Source organism: Nasonia vitripennis, chromosome 1 (genome assembly GCF_009193385.2).
Source record: "Nasonia vitripennis strain AsymCx chromosome 1, Nvit_psr_1.1, whole genome shotgun sequence".
Classification (NCBI taxonomy): domain Eukaryota; kingdom Metazoa; phylum Arthropoda; class Insecta; order Hymenoptera; family Pteromalidae; genus Nasonia; species Nasonia vitripennis.
The window spans coordinates 4,423,304-4,443,206 of NC_045757.1; the positions used below are offsets into that span (position 1 = coordinate 4,423,304).

At 46.7% G+C, this 19,903-nt stretch overlaps 1 protein-coding gene across 9 annotated transcripts in view; it reads right to left on the reverse strand.

Moving 5' to 3' along the window:
* The window catches only part of LOC100117357 (fasciclin-1), a 195,950-nt gene that overhangs the window by 47,275 nt on the left and 128,772 nt on the right, over nucleotides 1–19,903 (reverse strand). For all 9 annotated transcript variants that reach the window (XM_032597211.1, XM_016985268.2, XM_016985254.2 and 6 more), the window contains exon 3: nucleotides 2,290–2,483. In XM_032597211.1, coding sequence (XP_032453102.1) covers nucleotides 2,290–2,483 — 194 coding nt within the window. The remainder of the gene's footprint in view (nucleotides 1–2,289; nucleotides 2,484–19,903) is intronic.

The window sequence follows — 19,903 nt, forward strand, 5'->3', positions numbered from 1 at the left end:
CAACGACGACGACGACGACGACTTAATCCTCGCGGCCACAAAGGAAACGCGCCGCGCGCAGTCGGTGCAATGGCGTAATTGAACCCGCGGGTTTTACAAGCCACCGCCTCCTCCCGGCATCCCGGCTTTTACGGGCTTATTAATGGAAATCTGATTTCGAGATAAGTGAACCGCTTGCAAGCTCTCCTGCGTGTCTTAGTCGGACACGGCGGGGAGTCGACGTGTACGATGCGCGCCTGTGAGAAGCCCGGGAATTGAGTCGTCGTCGTCTTGTTTTTGCTACGCTTGTCTGATGTGTGTTCCCGGAGATTGACGTCACGCTGAGGCTCGCGCATAATTTTGAATACATTATACTGGAGAAATAACCGGTAAGGCATTATCCTATGCTACGATTACATCGTGACGCCTGACCACACGCTGACTCGTTCTACTTGCCGGCGGTAAAATCGTTATAATCCACGCCTAGGCAGCCCGAGGATACGAAGTCACCTTTTCACTTTGGCCCATCACGTCCGAAAATCTCGCGTTAAATCGAGGGAGTAGCCGGCTCTTCGCGGTTCTTCCCTTTAAGGCGTCGGACCGACAGGAAGAGAGAGAGAGAGAGAACGAGAGGAAGAAAGATTCATGGAATCGAGGCAGGCGTGAATCCAGCCGCTTCCCTCTCGATTTTTCTCCTTCGACGCGCCGACCCGCCTCCTTTCGCTTTTCGCTGAGTGATTGTTTTTCTTGCGACGGGACGAGTGTCTTTCTTTCTTTCTTTTTTCTTCTCTCTTTTGCCAGAGCTCGCTTCGCGATACGAAAAGATGCTTCGAGCTTTTCTCATGATTCTTGCTTGGCGATGTTTTGAGAGAGCATTTTTTGGCTTGGCGAGTCCAAGTCTTACCGCGAAAACAATTAAAAAAAGGCTGTGTACACTCTTAACGAGATAATGCGATAAAAATTAAAACCTCATCCGAAGAAAGCGCTTTATCCACTTTGCCAACCTCCTTGCGTCTTCGTCCCCCCTCCGCAAAGACAAACAATTGCTAGACGTCATCGCCGTATAAACATGCGCGGACGACACAAAAGAAGGAAGCCCAGAAGAGAAAAGAGAGGAGAAAACTCGATTATACGTACACCGAGCCACGAAAAATCGCGCAGCGGGTTATTGCTTCGACGTTTTCTCCAGACCATTGCTTTCCCGGATGTACATATAGAAACGCTTCTCTTAGCCCGCGGCACTACATTGTTCCTATTATTTTCATAAAACCGATGAGTCGCGGTATGCGAAGCCGGAGGCAAATACGGCAACGACGCGGTTTTAATTGTGTTTGCTCGAGTCTACCGCCTTAATTGGCTTCTTTGCAAACAGTCGTGTGCCGGGGTATCGACTGCTGCATCGGCTAGTGCACGAGTTCTTTTTTTCAAACGCTGAAAGGGTATAACGTTTCACCTGACGCACGCACGTTTCTTTCGGCGTGAAGTACCGAGTGTTTGGTGTATCGATTATCGTCGGGCGTAGGAGAGTATGTGCGCTCTCGTTTTTACTTCAAACCAATTTTCCGTTACTGTGTATACTTGAGTTTACGCAAAAAGTAAACAATGGAAAAATTGCTGCAATCTGCGTAGTTTTTTGGAAAAATAACCTAACCTCAAAATTGAGTCATCAACGTTACGCAATGATTCCTCGGAGATATTTAGCCTTGTACTTATACCTGCATCCGCAGGGCATATCCCAAAGTCGCCCGACTGCACTAGAGCATCGACAACAACAATCACGGATGAAGGCGTAGCCTTGCGGTGAGCTCGTATAGCTCATTAGAGGCGCCCTCTATCCATCTCTCTCTCTCTCGCTCTCTCTCTCTCTCTCTCTCTCTCTCTCTCTCTCTCTCTCTCTCTCTCTCTCTCTATATATATATATATATATATATATATATATATATATATATATATATATATATATATATCGTTAAAGCCCCCGCTTACCGCGAATGCATAAGCTCATTGTCGTATAAGTAGGGGACTTTGTCGACTCATTATATCGGCCCTTTGAGGCATTCTCTCCTCGGCTATTTATTGGGTTCACTGGCTTGCGCGAGAGCGTAATTTCGCCCGTGGGCCGTTCCTCCTCGTTGGGAAAGGGTTTGCCGCGCTGTAAAAAAGGACGCCGAGGAATTCGCGCGGCTTGCGGTCTAGCCGCGACTTTTATTGGCTTCCGCGATCGATGGGGAATATTGCGAAGATTTGAGGTTATGTTCGGAACATTGTAGCGGTGGAAAGGAGGATAGACGATGGATTGATGAACCATACCTGAATCTTTTTGTCGTGCTCGTTGGTCCCGAAGGTCGACTCGTAGTTGCTACCCTCGATGATCTTTGCGTTGTTGATGTAGATCTCCTCGTAACCCTTCGGTCCGTGCTTCTTGGTAACCCATAGTGGCGGGTTACCCTCGAGTTCCGAGTTTAACGACTGACCGAACTGATCCGTTCTTGAAGGTCGGTTTGCTGTAAAGAGAGATAAAGAGTCCATTAGCTGTATATTACAAGATATTATGAAATATTTGAGGTTATGTCAACAGTACAACTAAAAATCCGAAGCAAGAAGCAACCAATAAATCCGAAAGTGACAAACATCCAGATAACGCTCGAATTTTTTGCAACCAACCGTCCAAAGCAGTCCAAAATGGCAGTGGTCAACGACCGACTGGCGCCGTATCGTTAGCCACGTAGGTTTCCACGTCGCTGCCTCGGCGCTCGGTAAGACGCACACTACGGCAAGCGGTTATCCGGTTGACAGGTGTATGGCGCCAAGCCAAAGTGGACGCAGCCTTCGAATGCATCGCCTCTATTTCTATCTCTCTCTCGCGAGCCATATTTCGAAAATCAAACGTTATGAGCCAGCAGCGAATCGCGCAATCGTACGAGGCCACGACAAAGCCCAAAACAAACAATAACATTTCCAAGTCGATGACCAGCAGCGCAGAAGCTCGTGTGTGTGTGTAAACACGAAGAGCCGGGCGAGAGGAAAATGAAGAACCGGCACGCGACACCGAGCGCGTCCGAAGAAATTTCATTCCCCGTAAAGCGTAACGACGGAAGAGGAAGAAGAAGCAGGCGCGAGAGAAGAGCCAGGGAAAAGAACAAGCGACTCTCTAGTTCGCCCGCTAAGAGAGCAGCGTAAAATAAAGTATAAGGCCGGGCGCTTCGCTAGCCGAGGAGCTTTAAGAAGAAGAAGAAGAAGAAGAAGAAGAAGAAGCAGCAGCGACGGCGGAAACCTTGAGAGGGAGAGAGCGAGCGGGCAAAAGTTAGCCGAGAGAGGTCCCTTTATTATCTCGTTGCAGCGGCGTAATTCCCGCGCGCGGGACGGACAATGCGCGGTCATTAAGAGCCAAGAGTGAGAGAGGAGGGAGAAAGCGAGAATTGGCTGTCCTCTGCCGTCGCGGCTGACTCGAAGTTTTCGGAGGTGGTCTGCCGCTGCTGGTTATGGAGTTTCGGCCGAGAGAGAGAGAGAGAGAGAGAGAGAGAGAGAGAGAGAGAGAGAGAGAGAGAGAGAGAGAGAGAGAGATCTTCGGAGAAATATAAGTATCGTTATTTCGCGGAAGATACGAGAGCGCGATTTAATCCCGGCCAAGCTGCAGAGACTTTCGAGAATTTATTCGCTCTTTTTAAAATCGCGTTTTAATACACCGTATCGTTCCGCGCGGCTTTGACGAAATTTCGACAATCGCGATCGAACCGTAAAACGCATCGAGCTTTCAGCAATCCAAACTAGATCGAACACATCGCGCGTCCCCGGAATCCCATCGGCCGACGGTTCTCCCGGAATAAATCGACAGCCTTAAATTCAAAAGCTCGATCCATCGGTTGATCCTCGGCCCTCTCTCTATTTCCCGATACATACCTACACGAGATAAGCGAGTGCTTGCGACGCCTAGCGAGCGATAAGCAATAGAAGGCCGAAATCCCATCTGGCTAAAAGCAGCTGCGGCGGCGGCCGAGAGAGGAGTAGAGTATATCGAGCGCAAAACGAGATAACCGCGACGCTCTAGCTCCAAAGTCCTCCTCGTCTTTTGACGCGCGTATGTGTACCTAGTCCATTTGTCGCATTGTGCAGCTATACGAGGATTTACGTTAGGGCTTGCGGGTGTACGTACGAGATAATGAATTCGAATTTACCGATTGCTCTTTCGCATTAAAATCTCTAATTAGAAGCGGTTAATTACAGCGCAATGGAAAGAACCCAAGCGATTCGTTATGTTCCCGTCGAAAAATATGACAAAAGACCAGCGTGCAAAAACAGCCCTCTCGCGCGGAAACGCGCACCGGCAGACTGGCCTGCAACAATAACACAATCGCAACAATACGCTATCACGCGCCCCCGCGCGCGATAAACCGGAACAAACGCACCGATAAAAATAAACAACGCAGAGGCGGCGGCACAATGAACCGCCGTAAAAAGCCCAGCGAGAGAGATCTTATCAAAGTACGGCATTTAGTGCGCGGCATTAACGGCGCTAAATCTCCTGATTTATTTGCGAAATCCAGCGCTCGACACAGTACTGCAGCGTTATATTATATACGCCGAATTTGAATTTAATTACCGCGTCCGGCGCGCGATATAGACGCATAAATTTCATGCCTTTGTCATTCGCGTCTTCGCGCGCCCGTCGACGTTAATAAAGTAGGAAGCGCGGGGAAAGTGGGCTAAATATTATCGGCGCGCGCGATATCACAATTACGAACTCTGATTTATTATGCGCGAGCGCGCGAGTTTCAATTTATTCGATTGGATTTAATGCGCGCGGTTTCGTGCGCGAGCGGGAAAATATGAATGATAAATCCGCTCGCTGCTTCGAATTTAACGATAATATAAATATAATTCAATTTGAATACTTAAACAGTGTGGAGTTTTGATTTTCGATAGAGAATATGTAGACCGAATCCATAAGCGACCGCAACGCTCGAATAATAATCCGTGGGGGGCGAAAAAAATTCCACCTCATCTACAATGGCCCAGCTGCGAGGCGCGCAATCCTCAATCTGCGCGCCTTCTGTATATACTTTGCCCGTGAAATTCAAAGAAATCAATTCAGATTCCTCGCTCGCTCTCTTTGCCTGTTTTTGAATGGCCTCATTCATCGCGGGAATCCTCCATTGAATTCCCTCTCCTCATAATCTTTCTTCCCGCTCTGCGATCGCTTCGCCGCGTATAAGTAAGCGAGGGAGGGGGAGGGGGGATAAAGGAGCTTTAGAACCGGCGCGAAATCGTTTGTATCGTTATACCGTCTCCCCATAGCACTGAGGGATCGGGGTTCAATGACAGAAGAGAGTCGCATTGCGAAAGAGTGTCTATTATTGCCTGCTCTGGTATTCGTTTTCTGCACGGCTGCGGCTGTGGTTACGATGAAAGCTGCTGCTGTTGAGAAATGAAGAGGATGAGTGGTAGTGGTAGTGGTCAGTATTGAGTCGGACGTGAGTCGCTATTTTTATCGGTGTCTCGATAAGGTTGGGATTTAATGACGGGGATGAAGAAAATGTCGCTCGAGTATAAAAATAAAACGCGCTAAACTTAAAAGTTCCTCAGTCTCAAAGAAATTACGAATAAATTGCGTAATTGAGTACCTGAGAAAATAGCTCATTTGAATTCTGCGCGAGCAACCTCCAATCTCGAAGCCCCAATCGATATACCCACCTGCAGGCGTCAACTCGAATTTCTCCCCAAGATTCCCTGCGCTACTTCCTCCCTGTCGCGATGTGCCACACTTTGGTTCAAACATCAGGTGCGATAAGGCGCAAAGATTTGCCAAGGGCAAACGTCGCCAGCAGCAGCAGTAGCAACAGCGACCCTTAACTCGCGCAGCTGCAGCAGGAGCACGACGGCAAACTCTCCGCGCACACGTGTGCGTATGTGTGTGTGTGTGTGTGTGTGTGTGTGTATAAACCAAGTCAGCAGCAGCAACGTCTGCTAACTCGCCGCGATAACAGCGGCAGTAACACGAAGCGCTCGCTCGCGTATCCTGTTTGGACAAGCCTTTAAATCAATTATCGAGTTTTCGGGGCACCAAGTTTCCCTCGTGGACCTGAGGGATCCGCGTGCACGCGAGCTTCATCCTGTGTATTGTACGGAGACTTGCTGTTGCTTCTGCGGGGGTCAACTGCCGGGTTATTGTTTGCAGCCTGAGAGAGAGAATCGAGGAAATTTGCCATTCGGCGATTCGAGGGGAAATTGATCGTTTCTGGGGAAGGAGTTATCGATGATGGCGGGATGATGAAAAAATCGTTTTGTTGCATGTGGATTGGACAGAGCTTTATTGCACGTTATAATTGCATTTGTTCGGGTTGAGCAATTAAAAACCGAGCATATTTACTTTTGATATCCAATCATACCAGTGAATTTTTTTCCACGACAAAACTTATATCAATTTCACTAAAAAAGCACTCGTTAAATTCACGAGTCCCTTGAGCAAATTACACGCATGCTAATTATTCACTGTATTCAGAACAAAAAAAAGCGCCTCTGGAAATCTCTCTGCTCAATGATTCATCCCTCGTTAGGCGGTCGTAATACCTCGTCATAAATCATTCTCAAAGCTCGTCATATGCGCACAGGCCTCTACGATCGCTAATCGTCCAAAGAGGCGCGAATAAGTAGCCCCTACTCGTATATGAAAAATGAGAGCCCGCGTTATAGGAGTTGATTTTTAAATTGCCTCGCCCGCCGCTAATTACCCGCAAGTCGCTCGCGCGTTGTATAATGTACTTTCAAATTTCCCGCGCCTCATAAATAGAAGCTTTCCCCCGGCGTCGTCTGCTAGAATCGTTCGAGAGATCGATTTGTCATTCCGCTCGTTAAGCATCTGACCCCCCCCCCCCATCACCTGCGGGGAGCATTCCTTCTTCCGCTCGGATGAATGACTCTGCGGAATCTGCCGCTAGAGGGAGTCTGTGAGAGATGAATCGTAGCCCGACCGTTTAATGGCTGTGGAAATAATTCAAGGTGCAAGCTTGGCAACAACGAACTCTGATTCAAGGGACTCTATATCAAACGGTATTCATCGAATCCAGGGTCTATCAGAGCCAAACTAATGATAGCTCCTCTCATAAATACAGCTACAATATACACGCTCTATATGCATACGCGCGAATACACTTATACGTATACGTATACAAGTAGACTCAGGTCCATTAATCACGCGACTTATCAGGCGAGCACGTCGCGCCTTTATCTCTCGCTCGCGCTTCCTACGCGTTGAATAAGAGGGCGAGAGAACGTCTCGCGGACGCGACTACGTCAAGTGTCGCTGCTGAAGAGGGAGAAGAAATTCGCTTATCAGAAAATTAACTTTGCTTCTTGAGAAGAGCGAGAGAGTGAAGCTCTTTCTCTCTCGAGGCACTCGTTAATTGACGCCTAAGTATACGCGTGTGGGCTTTCTGATGAGGTTTTGTTGCCGGAGTAAAGGATTCTTGAAAGTTGCGTCTGATGGTATTTCGAGTGTCTGACGAGACCGTCGATATTTAAAAAAAAAGTTAAAGTTATCAATAAAATACTTTTCAATGATGAGAACCGATAACCATCGGTCAGTCGAAGAATCCAGAGCCTTCCATCTCTCGACTTTTGAAAAACAATACCTGGTGCGGTAGCCAATGCGATACCTAATAAAGGATCGCCGGCGCCGGCGCTTGTCAGAACCGGTACACATCCGGGCTCGGTAATTTTATTAGCCGATACACCAATTGCTTTCCGATACTCTCCCGCGCTGCCTCGCCTTTTTTTGCGCATAACGATAATGGACTGGCGTCTCTGGCAACGGCTAACACGTACGTGTGTGTGTGTCTACGTACAATATGCGGGAGAAAGAGCTGCTGCTGCCGCTGCAGTGAAATGATACACCGGCTGCTGCTGCTGCGTCGGCGGATTAAAGTGAGACTAGGCGGAGTTTAAAGGGTATGGATCGTTCGGAAGTTCTGAAATGGAGCGAGCGATGGAAAAGCTTCTTTTTCTTAATCAGGATAGTTTTGAACGCGATTATTACTCGTTGATGAGATTTTGAATTGCTTTGGCAATGCTAATGTTTACCTATTCCGATACGCGGCTAGTCTTAATAACAGCCGAGTATAAATACTGCAGAGAACTGCACTGAGAGTTTGCCTTTGGCTGTTGCGAAACAACATTTGCGTGTATTCGAGATCAATATGGACGCTTGATAAAATATCTCTAGAATTGTAGCGATATCTTGAAGCTTAAAACTTGTCCGTCTAGAATCGAAATAAAATATCTAGTGGCACGATTAACCCTGAAACGCGTTCCACATACGTACGGAAAAAGAATTCATCGTAAAAAGCGCCGGAGTCCCGAAAAAAGCATGTAAACCCACGTATACGCGCTCATTGCGGGGAAAAAATACACGGCTATTCTTTCGAATGAAAAGCACGTCCGCGCTCATCAGCGCAGCGTTTCGCATGAAATGTTTTGCGCAAACTTTTTCCTCCTCCATTCTCCTACAATTACATTTCGCGCGCACGCGCCCACTCATAATTACGCGTTTTCCCCCGGCGAAAATTATACGCGGCTGTTCACCTACATTTTATCACCTGAAAGCCATGAAAAATACGTACTTAGCTCGCGAGAAGAAACTAATTAGAGACTTTTTGTCGTCGACGCCATTGTGTGAATCGTTCGATTTTAATTCGAGAGTGTCGTTTTTGAGGTTATGTTCGAAATTTCGAGGATGATGAAAACGTTGAGGTTACGTGTTTGACAAAGGATGTAAGCTTTGAGGTTAGGTTTGATGGAAAACGAAAAAAGTGCATAGCTCTTTCAAGTACAGCCGTATACAACGAAAAATCAGAATAAAAACCGAGAGACGACGGCTTATTAGTGTATATTTAACCTCGCAGCCGCACAAACGCATTGAAAAAGAAAACCACGCGCGTAAACACAAGGACGCCGGTCAGAGAGTGAGAGAGAGAGAGAGAGAGAGAGAGAGAGAGAGAGAGAGAGAGAGAGATGGACCGAAAGCCAGCACACCGCACGAGGGCGCTTTTTAATTAAGAAGAACCTTCCGCGCTAGAGTGACATAGCCTTTTGCTTTTTCTTTATCATACCTCGAGAGTTGGTTTGTTCGCTCTTGCTCGGGTTGGCCTATTCTAATTACCCGACGCCGCCGCTATGTACCGCTGCGGACTTTTGCGGCCGAGGAGTCACACGCTAACTAAACATCTCGGACTGTGCTGTTGCTGGTTTTGCTCTTGGTGTCCCGAGATTGTGGTGAGATGAGAGGCTCGCTTGTTGCTTTTTTGTTTTGTTCGCCGCGATTCGGAGGGAGTTTCTTCGGGATTTTTTTCTGAGGGGAAGTGAATCGTCGACTGGAAGTGCGTAGCTAGTGCTAATTGTGGATTTTTCGAGGCGTAAAATTTCCCGGTTTGCGTTAACAAATGCACAAAGGGGGAATCGTTGCGTGAGAGGACGTTTTTGATTCTTTTATTCTACAGGGGAATATTGCGAGCATTTTTTTGAAGGAACTTTGTGGGAGGAACGTTTTTGAAAGTTCCAGCGGAACGCTGCCAAATAGGGAGCGAGCTGCTAGAATTTAATACAGACGCGGTATCTTACGGAGTACTGCGAAGCAATTTTCTCTCTGGGAATGATTAGTTTTAGAGATGCGGTTGCGATATGCTTTTAAAATTAGTCTTCTATGGTTATTCTTTTTCGAAAAATGAGTTTCAATTAGTATAGGATACACGGTGCTAACAGCTTTTTATGCTATTGTAATTATAAATGTTCTAAATATTCATTCGTTTCACAGGGTTTGCATTGCAGTTATTTGTAATCGTTCGTTAAATGAATTGTTGGATATGCTTTGGCACGTAGAATCTAATAATTCAGATTCCACAAATACTCGATTGATGCAAAATATAGGAGTAATAGGATTTCCAATTCACTGATACGACCTCTCCAAAGTCAATGGGCTGTTATTGAGAGACATGTTTTTGTCAAGTGATATTCTAACTTCATACATCATTGAATTTGCAAATTCAAAGGGTATGGTATTCCTGCACTTCTAATATTGGAAAATGCAAGGAATCCACGAGAAACTTCGGGAGAATTATTCGATTGAATTTATCACGACAATAAACCATTTTATGCTTACACAATTAAAAAAAAAAAAGAATTTTTATTTTTTTGCGATGAATCATAAATGTGACAATCATTTATAAAAATGTTCCACAATAACGTTCTACCCTCAATAGGCATTATCCCGAACAACATCGCGCAATATTCCATACGAAATCATCTCACACAAAACACATAGAGTACCGGCCCCGGGCACGCATTGAATGAAGCCGTCCGAAATTAATATCTCTCTTCCTCAGCAAAGTTCCGAACAACGAGTCATTCACCGGCATTGCGCACTGCGCAGCCTATTATCTGCGAAGTTAATAACAACGCTCGCGATTAATAGCGCATCCGTTATGCAGTCGACGTAAAATTACCAGGTACATTTAAAACGCGGTTAATTATACCCAGGACACAGCCATGGAGAGATGCGAAGAATATTACGCGGGTAATTTATCAACCCGGTGTCATGCAAGTATTGATAGAGTCGGCGAATCGCATCGGATTCGCGTGGAGCGTAATTACCGATGTTTCTCTCTCGGTTTATATCTATAATATGCACGTGTATTGTAGACACTCTGCGAGAGCTGCGCGTTATTAATGCCTCCATCTCCCTCTCCGGTTCCGTTTTAATCGTTCGTTTGAAACTGGGAGGGACTTTAGTCAAACCTCTCGTAATAGGCTCTCAGTATATACGGGGGTATTATTTATTATTCAATTGTTGGATCGATTTTTGGCTTAAAATTACTTACACGAGTAAACGACTCGCCGGCGCAAAGTCAATTTGGCTGTGTGATTTTATCGTCGCGAGAGAGCTGCGGATTAATATTATTCGCGTTTGCGCGCGAGGATAATTTCATTTATTATAAAATGATATTGTTTGGAATAAATGTCCCAACCGCACGAACGAATATATCGAGCTGTCAGTGCGTCGGTCGGGGTGATGATATGGTCGTCAGCGATGTATATAACACATACAGTAGCTTCGGAATCCCCCTGTCCGGAATTTCGAAAATCCCGTATCAATGGAATGAAAATAATAACTCTTGAATACGAAGCAGAGAGACGCGTTTATATTCCTTTTGTTTTTTGTTCTTCCTCGCGACGAAGAAGGAAAAAAGGATTTCGAAGAAAGGCTTCACGGAAGAACAAAAGGACCAGCGCAAGAAAAGCCGGCGCTGCAAAACGGGGACACGAGGAGAGGAGGCTGTGTATATAAACCCTCGTCGAGAAAAAGAAGGAGACGAGGAGAGGTCGTCTCATTTTCGGGGAGGGATGACGGGATCTCAATAGGCAGATAAGCCGCGTCACCGAGAAAACTGATTGTCAAGCGCGGAGAGTCTCGTGTCGGCTGAATTTGAAAGGAGTGTATGTAGCTCACGCGTATCGACGCCAATTAGCCGTGTGTACGTATGCGCCATAGCGATAAGCCCAAGTTTTCCTTTGTTGGTGTAGGGAGAGGGAGGGAGGAAATTGGCTCTGCGGCATGCTTTGGAAGTCATTTTCGTGTTCGTCAGTCGTTTTTCATTTTTCAGCCCGGTGGAGAGAGCGTTTTTGTCGACGGGGAAAAGTTTGGGAGATTGTTCGGCGTTTATCGTCTGTTTGGGGGATGCGGAGTATATTTTCGGTGAAACTTGGGGATATCTGCGTGAATTGAAGAAGTTTTCCGACGAAAAATCTTCTCGAAAGTGTGTCGCGTCCTGGTAGATAATCTTCCTATCCAATAATTGTATTCCAAAGATTAAAAAAGAAAAAGACTTTTGAAATCGTCCAAACAATCGAGCGATTCCAGCAATCTCAGTCTCAGTCTCAGTCGAGAGAGAGAGAGAGAGAGAGAGAGAGAGAGAGAGAGAGAGAGAGAGAGAGAGAGAGAGAGAATATCGCTCGGTCCCAAATCCATCCCTCAAACAGCTCAATCGACAAAGCCTTCAACCGTGATGATCGTCGCATCCAGTAGCGACTAGAAAAGCAAACACACAAATCGCTCCGCCATTACCAACTTGTCCCTTCCGCTCACTCGTGTGACACGTCGCTGCGCCCGTTGCAGCGCATCATTGTCGCGGCTCCCAAAACATCTGGAGGCTGTATATATGGGACGCACACATTGTGCGCGCGGGATTTTTCCGGACGACGGTTTAAGCCGGCTTACTTATGCTCGACAGCGCGCTTGCGAGGTCAATGATAGGTATAGCGAGTAGAGGGGCTACTTGTCTTTTTCGCTGAGGCTAAACATCGAGGGGAATGAAGGGGTGAGCACATCGATGGAGATTTTTGATTTTGACTATATCGATTTTCAGCTTTATATCGCGAAATTAATTTATCGTGAGTGAAATGTGCGTTAATTTAGCTTTTTCTCTCTCTTCTGATATTTAATCTCGAGAATCCCATTCAGCGATGAGTTCTCAGTTGGGATTCTTTTTGATTTTCATTTCCGACGAGCTTCGGCTTACTCACCGCGCGACCTCGTACCGCAATTGATTTCTCTTTCACGCGATTTATATCTATAGCGATCTAGGGATTCTCTTGCAACGCCAGTCCTCTGAAAGGACAGAGAAAAATGAATATTTTCATTATAAAAATTTTTCTTTCTCTCTCGACTGTGACTCATTGAATTAAATGGGAAATCAGTAAGTGGATTTTTTTTTTAATTTTTATCCTCATCGAACAATCATCGATATTACTCGATGATATTAACGCGAGGTGCAGGGGATGGGCGTGTCAACGCTCATCCAATTACAACCCATCAAATTAATATTTCGGACGAGTAACCTCCGTCTGGAGGATTTTCATTAAGCTCGATGCGAGGCGCAAAATATATCAGACACAGGTGAACTCTACTCGAGAAAATGCACGTTACACAGTGCATAAGAAATCAACTCTTCCTTTTCACAAAAAATATCGTGCACTGTTTCGTATTTGAATTTCCCGCTTTGTAATTTATAACTGAGCAAAAAGTAAATACGGTCTTCCTAAAAGCTTCAAAGTATAGCTATTCAGTTTCTAATTTACCGACGAAAGCATATCCACTATGCAGTGGTTGGAGAGCATTATCAGCGCGGCTCGAGTGCATTGTACTCTTTACTCGAAGCCAATACCCAGATGCCTTTGACCCAACGGCCGAGATTTAGTCCAAGCCGATACACACCGCTGCGGCCTTTCAATTCCACGTCCGCGAGACTTCGCGGAGGTGCTCGGACGTTTTCGTCTTTCTAATCCAGCCCGCCGCTCTTTCGCCGAGGTATTTACAGAGACTGAGTGACTTACTGAATTGGCTACGATTTAAGAGTATACGATTCGCGATCAATGGCTCCAAGGGTTCATTCATCCGTTCGAATTTCCTCGATATTATGCGAGGATCGGTGAGAGAGAGCTAGAGAGAGAAAAAAAGAAAATTTAATGAAAAAAAGCTTAGACAGAGCGAGTGTTTTTACGACTTTCTGAAGAGCTGGAGAATCGACGCAAATCTTCATCGGCTTTCAGATTTACTCATCAGTGCCAATCTCGCCATCTTCTCCGTTCCGTCCCATTCACCATCTCTCCCTCAAGACGTCAGCCGCAGACACGCACTCGGTCCACTTCAAACCCTCCCCTTCATTCTTCTCTCCGCACGCGGATATAGCGTACACAAGCCCACAACCACGGCATTGTTCGCGGTAGTCTTGTGTCTACTGTAGGAGACAAAACTCTCGAGGACAGATCAAACCACGAGGCATTACATCGATCGAGTCCGTTGTCTTGTTCGCTCGATGTGATGCGCGCTCTGACTACTACTGGCCGACGCATTGATTTGCGCGAGCCATTGCCTCGCTGTTCGCGAAGCTATCCACTGCATGCTTCGCTGGACGGACCGAACGTTCCGGGCGAGTAAGGAATCGATGCTGGATTCTGACGGTTTTACCGGTGGACTGCGAGTTTGGCAATTCGCTGAATACTATGGCACGACGTCTATTATTGCTGGGAAATGGTGCGTATTTTGGAATAGCGAGGTTAGGCTTGAAATTTTGTGACGTGTCGTGCGCCACCTAGCGGTGATTTTCGTGCGCTATATGATTAAAATTAATAGTCTCCAGCAAAATCCCAGCAGTCCAATTTCGTTCCACAGCTGCAGACCATCAGATTGGAGCAATTACAAAAAATAAAACTCAAAACACATCTCGTCGTTCAAGTCAGTTCCATTAACCAACTGTGTCCCGCGCCGAATCCCACAGAGGGGCGTAGCGCTCGCGTATACGTATGCATCGTTTAAACGCGAACGTCGGCGTTTTATCCGCAGCGGGAAATCAATCTGTCCCTCTCCACCATCAATCTCCCGTTCGGATCGGACGACACCTGCGATCGTGTAGTAGTCGTCGTCCCCCCAGGGCTGTCCAGTAGCGATTCATCAGTTTTGTCTTATTTTCGAGATGACCGCATACGAGGCAACGATCTGTGCAAGATCAGAATCTCCACTAAACGCAGCTGCGTCGGACACGTCCCTGTGTCAATTCCAGAAGAGCAGAAGAAGATAAAAAAGAGACGAAGAAGCTCTAGCCCCGAGATTGATTTCCGGAAGTAGAGTCCGGCGTTGAATCTGTCGGAGAGGGACTCCTCGGGGAAATGCAACGTCGTCGATCCCCCGAAGGAAAAGCTGGATCATCGCCGAATTACCGGACGAAGTTATTACGAAAGAAAGGGAAGCAGCTCCGACGGCATAAGCTCATCGAATTACCCAGAGAGAAGCTAAGTTTCTTCTGCGTTTTCTTTTTTTTTCTATCCGAGAAGGAGACGGAGTAGTAGTCTTTTAAGTCGACGAGTAGTTTACTCCCGAATCGTCTCGAGGAGAGGAAATTCTTTAATCTCGACGGAGAGAGTTATAAGCGACGCCTTGAGTTTCGGCTCTCTATCTCTTTGAAGCTGTGACGAATCTGTTTTTAGAGTGCATTCCCGTTTTCGTTCGCACAGGTATAGACGCATCTTTGTTGCCGGATACAGAGGATCATCCGAGAGCGCAGCTACGTCGACGGATGTTAATGAAGCGAGATGCAAGAAGGAAAATTAATTCTCGGATGTAAAGAGAGCGTCATTGTTTTTCGCTATAAAGGACTGCAGCGCTTTCGTGATTGAGTTCTCAGCTGCGTATACAGAAATGCTGAGATTTCGGCAATCTGAGATTCCCATTTCTGCATCAACAACGTTGTTGCGCCGTCGCAAGCTTTTACGACTGTATCAAAAGCTCACCGCCTAATACGACTTCCACAACATCATGCCTCGGTTCGCTGGCAAAGCAAACACAACTGTGAACGAATTTTCATCTCCCACCGCCTCTATAACGATAATATACCTACTGCATACATCGGGCGTGTGCTACCGCTATACGCATAGGTAACAAAAGCCCTCTCGCATGCGCTAAATAGTTTGTCTTGGCTGTGCGTTAACGAACCGCCCCCCCCCCCCGCGCGCGTGTTTATACGCAACGGAAAATCGTGGCTCGTGTGTTTGTCAAGCAACGTCACGATCGTGTTTGTCTCACCCGCTATCCGAGCGGCGGGGATTATCCGCGAGGCCGAAAAACGAGTCGATTTTTATTGTCAGTTTTTAAATTTCCCTCGGCGAATTTCGGGTGTATGATTTATCGCGGCGCAATAAACATTCCGCCGCTCATTACACGTATAGCCGCGCGCCGGTAAATATTTATCGTCCGAAAGACTGGCAGCTGTGTAAAAACAGCGACGTCGATGCGGTAAAATAATTTACGAGCTCGTTAAAATTACGCATACTAATGTATAGCGCAAAAGAAAATCGCGTATTGGATCAGCGGTCGGAGAAATAAATATACAAACTCTCGCGGTCGTATCAAAAACTTTTCCGTTATCAATGGTTACCTACTTTCGCTGCGTTACGCCGGCGACGACGATGGTATACAGTGTCGGTCGAGTCGAAACCATCTTTCGAAGTTTAATTAAACTTCAAAGAAAATTAGTTTCAATTAAATTGCTTTAAAACAAACTTCCATAATTTATTTACCCTCTGTAAAGCCCGGCGGACGCGGAATTTCTAAAATCCACAGGTTTGGCTTAATTACGCCGGGAAATACGTTTCTCCGCTTCAGAACGTGCGAAATTCCTCGGCAATGCGCGGCGTTACAGTTTTACATACCTCACGGTATAAGAGTTGGAATTTAGAGTCGTTTCGTCGACAGGTTAGCTTCTTCTACGACCTCTGAAATAAAAAGACCGTTTCAGTTGACCGCGTGAACACACTTGAATGGCTGTTCCCTGAAGAACACGAACATAACCTCAAAAAAGCTTCTTCCAAAGTCTTCGATGCTTACCCCGCGAAACGATCTCTTTACCGTGGCGTCTGGCATCTCTCCCTCTCGAAACAAAAGAACAATACGAGTGCAAGATTGCGTTGTTCGCCTAACGAAATATAATGCGCGTCGGCGCTTCTGTGAAAGTTACGGCGGCGAGGTATAAGCCATTGTGCTCTATGCCGGTATACCGACGGCCGCAAAGTAGTCGCATTGTGGCGAGATAATGTCCGGCAAAACGTTGCCGCCAAGGCGCTGTTATTGTTGTTCTTGCTGATTACATCCTTGACTTATGCTCGTGCGAAACTACTGCGAAGAAGAGTCTAGCGGCCGCCTGTGTGTATGCAGAAGGACGATAATGCGCGCGATCGTCGCCGGATTTCGGAATGAATTTCCCCGCAGGCAATGAGATACTTTATTCGACTGCTTTCATTTACGAACGAAGCGCACTTGCGAGTTATAATTTTCAGTGATTAGCGAAATAGCCACTTTATAGCGATGATTTAATTCCGCGCGGATAGAAGTGCAATTTCGGAAACAAAAGCGTTCGTGCGATTAAATTTGAAACGCGTTTCTCTCTCGTCAAAGCAACGCGACGCAAAGTTTCCCGCATTGTACCGTGCAAAATTCGGGAGAGCAATAATTCCCGGTAATAAGTCGAAACAAAAATCGGTCCGGCAGCCGTTCGGTCGTTAACTATATCTAGCTCGCTCGCGTGTAATAATCCCTGGCCGCGCAGCAGTCTCCGCGGACACAGCAGTGGCAGCCGGTGAATTTAACGCTCGCGAGAAATAAATAATCCTCTCTCGTTTCGCGCAGTGGTTAAATTCGAATTTCTGAGAGCGACCAAGACCGCGAAATGATAAATTATAAAGCGGCCCGTGCTGCCCGCAAAAACAAGCCCAGACTCCGAGGCTTAAGCCGCAAAATTATGAAACTTTCGCGCTCGCGCGCGCGCCCGCGCAGCGAGGGACTAATTGTGAAACTTTATACCCCCCCTCGTGACGATCTGGGTGTAGATATATATGTATAGAAAATCGCCCCGAAGAAAGACAGAGCTGGAGAGTGACGGCCGCTGGCAGGGATAAGTCGCTCTATAGGGAGGCTGCGGCACCCCCTACTTTAGGGGGGTATACTTGAAGTTTCGTTCGCTTCGATTCTCGATTTTTCCGGAAGAGTATTATGAGAGAGAGAGACGAGGAGTCGCGCAAAATTTATCAGCTAATTGTTGGGAGGTTGGTGACATTACAGTCGGGTAAGGGGTCGCGAGTCGGTAAGGTCTCTTTTTGTTAAACTTGGGCGAGGGAGTTTATTGTGTGTATAGTCTGGCACGCTCTCGCATTATGCGTTTAATGGAATATTCGCCCAGGCAGGTTATACGCCTCGCGCCATGTTTGCACGGGCTTGTGTTTTTTTTAACTTTAGGGTAGCGGAGATTCGAGGTTATGGTGCAATTAATTTATTATTTCCTATTCTAAGAACCTCTCCATGCACAGCCTCGCTAAAAATCAGTCGCTCCACAAACTGCAAGCGCAAAGATCCCCGAGAAATTGGCCCAAAGAGTATATGAGAGATTGTTCGAACGATTCGACAAGCTCCGGTGCAACTCAAACACACACACACACTTGCATCCGGAGGAAAATCAGCGACACGGCTAGCCCGAATCGATTCATGCCAGGCACAAAGCTCTCGTTTCCACCCGAAGACAAACGAAGGAGCCGCTACTGAGTTCATATACCTAGCAAAGGTATATGGAGTGCAGTCGAGTCACTTTTGCCTTTTGAGACTGCAGGGCACACGTGTGCGCGGGCATAGTATGCAAAGCACACGACCGACTGCGCGACGACTTGACGGGCCGCCGCCGCCGCACACACGCGAGTAGCTTTTAGAGAACCTGTGGACGACCGAGTTGTACAATGGACATGTATGTAGGACCGAGGGAGAAGGGAACGCGCTAGTTATCGACAAGACCGAGAATGCATGGCTCTCGTTCACTCTATCAGGTATTGCCTAGAAATGAAAACTGTACACCCATGTCTTCTTGAAAATTGTTAGAAATTTCACCTGTCCCCGTACGCGCGTAATTAAACGCCGTTTGATGCAGCAGCTCCGGCAATATCACATCATCGACTCGCATGCACGAGCTACCTTTCAGCTTCTCACGCAGCAGCAACGGCAAGAACAACAAACAGCAGCATCACCATCCAACCCTCCGTCAAAGTAAGCGGCAAAGCGGCACCGGCATTGACGCGCCTCCTTTGCGCTCTCTCTCTCTCTCTCTCTCTCTCTCTCTCTCTCTCTCTCTCTCTCTTTGGACCCTTTGTCCGAGAGCCGGGCTGTTACTACTGCGGCGTCGACGCTCCTTTGCTGCTGTATATATGCTCGTAAGAGCGTCTCGGACTCTAAGCGCGTATACATACTGGCGTAATGAAATTTCTGCTTGGACGCGCGCTTCTACTGCTGCTGCCGCTTGTGTCTTGTTTACCGGCCGGATGGGATGGGCAAGACACGTGGCTTGGAAAGGTGATTATTGCGATAAGTTTTCGGGGAGTACGTTAACTGGAATGCCTGAAGGAGCTTTGTGCGAGGAAGGGAGCGTGGTTATCGACCTTCGTTGAGTCGAAATGAAGGTCGTGTACACGAATTTCTAGGAAGAGCTTTGTGCGTGTGTGCGCGAAAACGAAATGTTTTATGAAATTTAACAACTACGCTCTGGCAAATGCAGCAAGGGATTGGAGGCATAATACAAATTAATTATTTATGGTTTCAGTTGACGAAGTTACACGAAAATTTAATTTATTAGCTATATTAATGTACGTAAATTTCTCAAGTGTTCTCTGTAAATCCGAATTCTAATATAAATTACTCGGGAAATGCGCGTGTTCTGAAATTGATATAGATAATATACAGTTGTTTTACATCATCCTGCATACCACGCAATTTAATAAATCACGTAAATTATTTGCAAACCGCACGCTTCCACCATACCTGCATACTTCAAAATTACATTTCGCAAAGGATAAAAAGCCCTTTCATCGCAGTCTAAAAAAATCCTCCTACACACACGATCCGCAGTTCGTTCCAAACTTTCCGCTATTAGATTCCACACCGTTGAAACGCAGTTACTATCATGAATAGCCTACGCCCATTTTTTTTATCGCCAAGTCCGTAAGCTCGGTTTCATCGAGCCTTTGAATTCTCCCACTAGGAAAAAAATTGGCAAAGCCTCATTTTCGAAAAACGGCTTTTCCAACGAAAAATCCGATTTCCCGACTTTCTGCTTGCCCGAAATGCTCATTCATCCGCGCGCGACGAGTGCAAAAACCGAGCCTCTAACCGGTCTCGCGAATCATCGCCGAGCAAATACACATCCCGAAATTCCATCGCGTCCGTCCGGCAGGCACAATGGCGATTTCGCGCTCATTATGCGCGCGCGTTCGCGGCAGCAGCGCACAAAAGCTACGACTACCCCGAGGGGGGCCACGAGCGCAAAGGAAAATGTACAAAGGTCGTTAGCAC